The 8,366-nt window shown below is 30.1% G+C and overlaps 4 protein-coding genes across 4 annotated transcripts; 1 reads left to right on the forward strand and 3 right to left on the reverse strand.

The window, feature by feature from the left end:
• Nucleotides 1-498: 498 nt before the first annotated feature.
• Nucleotides 499-1,787, forward strand: BX663DRAFT_442615 (mitochondrial carrier domain-containing protein; the record flags this gene model as incomplete). The annotated part of the gene is made up of 5 exons (XM_051523520.1): nt 499-783; nt 863-1,142; nt 1,199-1,401; nt 1,458-1,524; nt 1,600-1,787. 5 exons carry the CDS (start codon nt 499-501, stop codon nt 1,785-1,787), a joined length of 1,023 nt encoding a protein of 340 aa, XP_051378668.1.
• A 146-nt stretch (nt 1,788-1,933) lies between these two features.
• Nucleotides 1,934-3,812, reverse strand: BX663DRAFT_442552 (major facilitator superfamily domain-containing protein; the record flags this gene model as incomplete). Its single annotated transcript, XM_051523517.1, has 5 exons — nt 1,934-2,328; nt 2,411-2,905; nt 3,002-3,379; nt 3,447-3,513; nt 3,573-3,812. The coding sequence occupies 5 exons, from the start codon at nt 3,810-3,812 to the stop codon at nt 1,934-1,936; spliced, it is 1,575 nt and encodes a 524-aa protein (XP_051378669.1).
• An 887-nt stretch (nt 3,813-4,699) lies between these two features.
• BX663DRAFT_533191 (P-loop containing nucleoside triphosphate hydrolase protein) lies at nt 4,700-6,515 on the reverse strand (the record flags this gene model as incomplete). The annotated part of the gene is made up of 5 exons (XM_051530512.1): nt 4,700-5,003; nt 5,080-5,571; nt 5,627-5,863; nt 5,936-6,263; nt 6,329-6,515. The coding sequence occupies 5 exons, from the start codon at nt 6,513-6,515 to the stop codon at nt 4,700-4,702; spliced, it is 1,548 nt and encodes a 515-aa protein (XP_051378670.1).
• Nucleotides 6,516-7,021: 506 nt separating this feature from the next.
• BX663DRAFT_538362 (vacuolar membrane protein-domain-containing protein) lies at nt 7,022-7,982 on the reverse strand. The gene is made up of 3 exons (XM_051530686.1): nt 7,756-7,982; nt 7,274-7,708; nt 7,022-7,193 (listed from the first exon to the last, which is right to left on the reverse strand). The coding sequence occupies exons 1-3, from the start codon at nt 7,950-7,952 to the stop codon at nt 7,067-7,069; spliced, it is 759 nt and encodes a 252-aa protein (XP_051378671.1). The 5' UTR covers nt 7,953-7,982; the 3' UTR covers nt 7,022-7,066.
• Between the last annotated feature and the right edge of the window lie 384 nt (nt 7,983-8,366).

Here is an 8,366-nt window from a genome sequence, read left to right on the forward strand (position 1 = left end):
ATTTTTCTTTTTATAATTGAATGAATGTCAATAAACAATGCCATAAGAAAATAATATTATTCCAAGATGATCGTCAGAGCTAGTAGTATAGTAATACCAATTGATTTCAAGTTGTAATATGTGATATACTGTAATTGGTATAGATAAAGAAACTATTCTTTTATTTAATAGAATATAAATGCCTAAAAACATATGAATGAATATAGTTGAAAATATAAACTAAGAAGACAGCGAAATATGTAATAATTAATGATAGAGAAAGGAAAAGCTCAAAAATAAAGTACTAATAACATCAGTTATAATTATTATTCAAGTTATGTCAATTTGATAGTAACAATTTTCAGTATTTTATTATTTAATCGAGTGCAAATTCCTTTTTTTTTTTTTCTGACTGTCAAAAAATTGTCTAATTCTTTTTTTTTTTTTATCATTTTATTTTTAGTTTTACCCTATCAGTTTCTTATCAGATTTGTTTTTCTCAAATTTTTTATTTATTTAATGTCAAACATTACAGAAACTTCATCAACAGAAAAATTGATTTCAGCATGTGGGGGTGCTTTAATTACATCGCTTATGGTTACTCCAATGGATGTTGTTAAGATGCGAATGCAAACACAAAATATATATAACGCAGTTTGTTGTATGGCTTTTAATAACTGCATTAAACAAGGCCTTCAAATAAATAGAATTACTCGTGGACAACCCATGTTATATGATTGTGCAATTTCAATTACAAATACTGCTACTAATTCGAGGACATCACCTGTCTTTAAAAATACCTTTGTAAGTACTTCAATATTGTTGTTGCTGTTGTTGTTGTTGTTTTTTTTATTGTCATGTCATATTTATTTATTTTGGTTAGGATGGATTGTATAAGATTATGAAATATGAAGGACCCATGGCTTTATGGAAAGGGTTATCGCCTGCATTAGTTATGTCAGTACCATCTAATGTAATTTATTTTGTGGGATATGATTATTTAAAAGATATAATTCAACCAGCAATGGCAATATCATCATCAACAGATTATTCACCTTTAGTAGCAGGTGCCTTTGCTCGTACAATAGCAGTAACTATTATTTCACCTATTGAATTATTTCGCACAAGATTACAAGCTGCAACTGCTGTACATGATTTTAAACGTAAGTTGTAATAATGATAATGATAATAATAATAATGTAACCAAGTAAATATATAGATGTAATGGAAGGTGTGAAGAAAATGGTTTTACAGGATGGATTACAAGCTTTATGGAGAGGTTTACCGCCTACTTTATGGCGGGATGTACCATTCTCTGCTATTTACTGGATGGGTTATGAGCAAATTAAATATCAACTTGAAGATTATTATAGCTTAGGTGAACTTCAAGTTTCCTTTATATCAGGCGCATTATCTGGCATGGTAATAATATATCATATTAGATAAATGATGATGTAAGCTAATCTATGTTAATTTAGTTTGCTGCAACAATAACAACTCCATTTGATGTAGCAAAGACAAGAAGACAAGTTGATGCAGGCAGAGGTATTTTTTTTTTTTTTTTTTTTAAAAAAAACATCATATACATGTGTGATTCATAAAATGAATTCATTTTATTAGAAAAACCTTTATTAAAAGATTCACGAGTCCCCGGTATTCTCAAACAAATTTACAGACAAGAGGGTATTCGTGGTTTATTTAGTGGTTTAACACCTAGAGTAGCTAAAATTGGACCTTCTTGCGCCATTATGATTAGTAGTTATGTGATGGGGAAAACTTTTTTCTCCTCTAGAAAATTATCGTTCTAAACTTTATATGATTATATACCAATGTCTTTTTAATTTATAAATAGACTACAACTTTCCTTTTGTTTATTATTTCGTTGTAAATAATATTTGCTTCTATTAAAAAAATATATATATATACATGTATAAATATATATTATTAACTCTATTTATTTATCTGCTTCTTTGGTGGGTGTTTGTATAATTTCTTTTATATTTTCCTCGTCTCTATTGGCTACTGAAGTATCCTCTGTATCGTCATCTAAAGAAAATCCCTTGAGGAAAAGGGATGTTAAAAAGGCAACTGCACCTATACAAACAGCAACAATGCCCAGTGTATGCATTGCTTCATCATAAGCTTTTACAATTCCTTTATATTGGTCTTCGGGTAAAGATTTTGCATACTGAATATTTCCAACAATTTTATTGTAGTCATATTCTCCAGGTACGTATTTCTTAAATAGGTTGGGTAAGACAGAGTTCCAAACAGAGCCTGCTATTGAAGTTCCAATACTAGTAGAGACCGCATTACCAACTTCGTAAAGAGCAATAACAATAGCGATATCTATCTCGTTTATGTATATAGCAAGTAGATAGTCAATTTATCTATTATATACATTATCATTCATTCATTCATTCATTCATACCTTTCTTTGGAACTGAGCCCTGAATACCAATCAAGACAGGATAATTAGAAAACGCTGGAGCAAAGCCAAATACAATTTGTGAAATGACAATAAAGACATCAGGGGAGGTGACACGACGTGCAGGTATCATTAAGCCAGGACCCAAAACAGAGCATATAGCACCTACCCAAATAAAAGGTCTCCATCTCTTTGTTTGTTTCATTAAATAACCTAACAATAACGGTACGCAGACATAGGTCACATTAAAACCTCGCTCCAAATAAATAGCCGTCTTTGAATCTAAACGTCTTGTCACTTCTAGATAGGTCAAAAAATATTGATAATCCATCATAAAATTAATAACATTGATAAGAGACGTCATGAGGACTCCCCAAATTGGATTCTTTGATTCCCAATTTGTTAATGGAATAATAGGTAAAGGTGCTAATTTCCATTCCCAAATAATAAATAATATCCAAGCTACTCCTCCAGCTACTAAAGTACCTATCGTTTTTCCTATATTATCATATAATGTATATAAAATCATTACATAATAAGGTTATACTTGTGTTTATATATATATATATATATATATATCTATTTATGTCTTACTTTGTCCCCAACCACCCCAGGTACGAGCGAGAATTAAAGGCAAAAGTATAAGGAAGAGACCAGCTACTAGCAATATGCTACCAACAATATCAATTCTGTTAAAGAACCAACATATACGACTCACAATCGATTTTTTTGGTTTAATTATAGTTTGTTGCTGAGAAATAATTTTATTCGCTTTTATTTGAACTCTCCATAGACCAAAGATAAGGGGCAAACCTGCAGCAAATACAACAATGCTGATATGTCCATATCCCCAACGCCAATGACCATGATTTAAAATAGCTTGAGCTGCTGCACTGGCGGCAAACATGTTAATAATAGTTGGAAAGTTATACAATGCTAAATATATAGAACGATTTACAAGGTTTGTCATATCTAAAAAAAAAAAAATATTTATACATATATGAATAACCAATTTCCTTGTACACATATTTATATTTACCGCCGATCAAAATAGGTCCTAACACCCAAGTGCCTGAATATCCAAAAGCATACACGACTTGTCCTCCCTTAATGTGTTTTTGACAATGAGTATATATATCTATATTGCTTATTTATCATTTCTTACAATTAAAGTATTGTAACTTTGGGCTGTAGCCATAATAATATAAGATACTGCAAATAATACAATAGATAGGGTATAAACTTGTGCACGTCCAATTATATCAGATAATTTAGAATAAATAGGTTGAAGTGCTGTTTGTACAATACTAAGGACGGTTGAAAGTATAGCTGAAATGTTATTAGTTTGAAACAGACTCGTCACTGATGGTGTAAGAGTCACTACAATACTTTTTTCCCAAGTCATTGACCAAGATACAAGTAATAATCTATTCTATCTTAGTTTTCTATATTCTATTTTCTTTTCTTTTTTTTTCTTTTTCTTTTTTTTTTATCTTTCTTTTACCCCGTAAAAATAATGGCTTGGTCAAATTTAGTCATAACAGACTTAGATACTTGTGCTAATGAAGCTCCTTTAGATGATTTCTCATCGTCAGCTATTTTATCTTCCTTCATTTTACGAATTTAATAACGAAAAAAAAAAAAAAAAAATGAATGAATGAATAAATTATAACTTAAGGAACTGCCTTTTTTTTTTTTTTTTTTTTTTTTTTTTTTTTTTTTTTTTTTCAATAAAATTCTGACACTTAATTTTAGATTTTTTGATAAGATTCAGGTAAGACGCAATCAAAATTTTTTTTTTCATCGCTGTCTCACATTATTTCAACCAATCCTATCATTTGTTTATTAACATTTTAAGAACATGATTAAAATTGCATGACTTTATCTTTTGGCCATCATGACTATCATGATTCAATTGCACCTTATCCTATCTGCCCATACGTTTGTTAGATTAAATATAAATTTGTATTTTACAGTGAATAACTCATAAGCGACATGTAAGCGTAGTGACTGACAGAGACAAATAAATGCCCTTTTCTTCCTTATACCACCCTGGAGAAATAATACTATTTCACAAATAAGTTTAAACACGAATCCTATTTTATCGATTTTATCAGCTAATTAGTCTACTACATGTTTATTTCTCATTTATTACACTAATTCTAGAAGAACCAACTTTTCTACTATTCATAGAGAGTGAACTAGATCAAACTGTCAAACTTTTTTTTATTATCTGTATGCACTCCGCTAAAGAAATTTTTATTTTATTTTATTTTATTTATTTTATTCTTATTATTCTTCATTTGTTAAACTGGAGATGGCCTTTTTATAAGCAGGTGCTAATTCTTTTACTTTTTCTTTATCTATAATTAAGGGCTTTACTTGATTTAAATGTCCAGAATGACGTAACATTTCTTTAAAATGGCGTGTTTCTTGTGTTTCAACTATTGTATAAGCTTCGCCTTCTCTACCTGCACGCGCAGTACGTCCTACTCGGTGAATATATTTGTCCATATAATAAGGAACATCATAACTAATCACAAATTGAACTGAATCTAGATCAATACCACGACCAATTAAGTCTGAACAGATAAGTCTGAATTATAAATAGAGTTAATATTACTTCTATTAAATAAAAAAAAAATAAAAAATAAAAATAGGTCACACTTTACAAATCTATTTGTCCATCCTTGAATTGTTTCAGCATTTGCTTTCGCTTAATAGGACCAAGTTCACTTGAATATTCTTTTACTCGAATACGACTTTCCTCAGGTTGTGTTGATTCATAAGCTTCTAGTAGCATTTGAAGTCTCTGAGTAGATTCAATTGACTTTGTAAAACATAATCCAGATTTGATACCTAGTTGATGAAGCAAGTAAATAACCATAAGCGGCTTTTTTTCTATTGGACAAATAATCATATATTCTTTCAATCCTTCAGGTGTTGTATATTCTTGTTTCATTTGACTTCCATCTTCGTTTTGAACTGAAATATATTCTGGAGTATTTAGATGTAAATCTGCAATTTTAGCTGGATTTTTTGTTAAAGTAGCTGAAAATAAAAGCTTTTGTACAGATGGCTTTTTAGGTAAATCAAGATCAGTTGTTGGTATTTGGTGTTTTGTTTTCATAAAACTTGGGGCTATTGCATCTGCTTCTGTTATGCTAATATAAATATATAAATTAGCTTTCTACGGCTATTTTATTCAATTTAACTTACCCATTCTTGTTATATTTAAAGTCTACTAAAGGAACTTCATGATTCACCTCAGGTCGAGTAGCTAATAATATTTTATTCAACCAATCATTATAGCTTTGATTTAAAAGTCGATCTGCCTCATCAATGACCAAAAATCGAAGATGCTGAAGTGTGAAATTAGGCGTTGATGTTAAATGATCTATTAAACGACCTGGCGTTGTCACCAAAATATCAACTCGACTCTTACCCCCAGAATAACTAAATCAAGATATTAAAATGATATATTTATATATATACATATAAATGGATGTATATATTTATCTACTCTACCTTTCTTGTTCATCATCATTTCCAACTAAGGCTCTTTGTTCATGTGCAAAAGACTGTTGTCCACTAGCAGCGGCAACAACTAAATTTGTACCTTTTACAAATGCATCAAACGTTTCTTTCACTTGAAATACTAAATCGCGTGTAGGTAATACAACAACAGCACGTAATCGAGTAACAATTCTTTTTGATAAAATATCGACAATAGGTAACACATAAGCCATTGTTTTACCGCTGCCTGTAGGGGCCGATACGCATAGATCACCTGGTACTCGTCTAGTATCATATAATGCCTGTCTTCTAAGAAATACTGGAATGACAGCCATTTGAACTATATATGTATAAAATTGAATACAGACAGTTTGCAAATAAAAAATATATATGTATATACTTTACCAGCAAAAAAAGAAGATAAGCCTAATTCTTGACAACGTTGAACAATAGAACTTGATAAACCTACTTTATCCAATTCACAAGATTCTTTAGGTGAAATAACTGTCGGTTGTAACAACCATTCCGGAATACCCATGTTTTTCAATAATTGCTTTTCTTCTTTACTATGTTGTGTTTTAGGAAGTATCATTTCTGGAAAAGCTTCTAAAATAGGGCCATCTTCATCTTTATCCTTTTGCATTTCCTTTTCATCTTCAACATTATGTGTCGATTCTTGCTCTTCCATCTCCTCTTCCAATTCATCCATGTCTTCTTGTACTTGCTCTTTTTCTTGTTGCTTGATCATTTCATTTTCCTCAACATGGAACTCTTCACTTGTTTCAACCTTTTTTTATTAACGATCTCATTTTTTTTAACCTTTTTTTCACTAATGTCTTGTGATTCATTAGCGTCAGTTATTTCTTTTCTCTTTTTATTCTTGACTCGTTCATTTAATTTGTTTAATCTTTCTTGTTTTTTGTCGAATGATCGTGTATCATTTTCATCATCACCTGTATATCTTGCAATGGAAAACATTTCTCTAATGATCTAATAAAGATCTGAAAAAAAAAAAAAAATTCAAAAAAAAAAAAAAAAAATGAAATGAAAATTTTCAAGGCGAGGTTTAAAATAGAGTTGGACAAAGACAGATATGTACATAAAAGGTGCATGCATGCAAGTTTATTACAAAATAGGTATGAATTATTTAGGTAAAAGAGGTGAATGCTCATCTTCTATATTATTTCTAGCTACGTCCTTATTCTTTGGTGAAACTTTCACAATCGTATCGACAATCCAAAATTGCACAATATTCATAATAAGAGGAAATCTAGGTAGATAAAATATATTTATGTGAATGATTTAATTTAAATCTTGAGAAACCAAGCCAAAAAAAAAAAAAAAACTTACATTAACATAACAAAAATAACTTGATATTTATAATTTCCTTTTGTCCATCTTAAAACCCATTCGCCCCAGAAAAATAAAAATGGGAAATGACGAAACATACCATAGACACATAGCTTCATGAGTGATTCAGCCAAAATAAATATAATGGTTTGTTTGAACCAAGGTACCAGCATATGACGTAGTGGAGGTGAACCATATTGACCTGTCCTAACTTGCTTCACATGACATGTCTCTAACAAAGCTTGTATCAGATGAAGCCAGAACCATAGAATAGCGACACCAATAGTTGTATCTATTGCTACATTGAGGAAATACCATACACATAGATTGGTTCTTGGTCCTCCATTGCGAGGTCGACCTGCGATATAACTAACAGCTAAATTCAAAAAATGAACTACAGCAGCACCCATAAACTGTTTACTGACATCTAGTGCCCTATTGTGAAAGTTAAAAAATGGCTAAGGATGTCAACTATTTCGTACCAAACAATCATAGGTCGTTGTGGTCTTTCTCTTGAGCGTTTATAAAATAAAGTAATGAGGGCAGTTGAAGCAAGCCCAATTTGAACAAGAATAGCGAAAGAATCTAATAATTTACAACCTTCATCATCATTAGAAGGTGTTTGTAGTAAACAAGTATTCTCTATTGAAATAAGAGGCGGTATAAATATAGATGTCATTTTAAATAATAATAAAAGTAAGGAAAAGAGAAAACAAATACATACAAATGTTAACCGTATAAAAAAAAAAAAAAAAGAAAAAATACAAGTATATCACGTGCCTGGCTGTTATCAAACAAATATATTTCTTAATTATTTATTTTTTGTTCCGCCTCTATTGATCTAATAAAGAAAAAAGGGCCTTTCTTAGTCTTAGTCTTTTTTTTTTTTTTTTTTTTTTTTCTTTAATCTCTTTACCTTCCTTCCTTCCTTCATTTAATTTACAGATAAAAAGATAATTACTTCAATTACATCATTTACAACTTCCCTAATACAAAACCAATCATAAACACAAACTTCCCAAAGAATATTTTCTGCTTTTAAAGCTAGTTTTAATAATAATAATAAAAATAAATGATTTTTTTTCTTTCCCGG

The sequence above is a fragment of the Cokeromyces recurvatus genome (assembly GCF_025118155.1).
Source record: "Cokeromyces recurvatus strain NRRL 2243 chromosome Unknown BX663scaffold_37, whole genome shotgun sequence".
Lineage (NCBI taxonomy): Eukaryota > Fungi > Mucoromycota > Mucoromycetes > Mucorales > Mucoraceae > Cokeromyces > Cokeromyces recurvatus.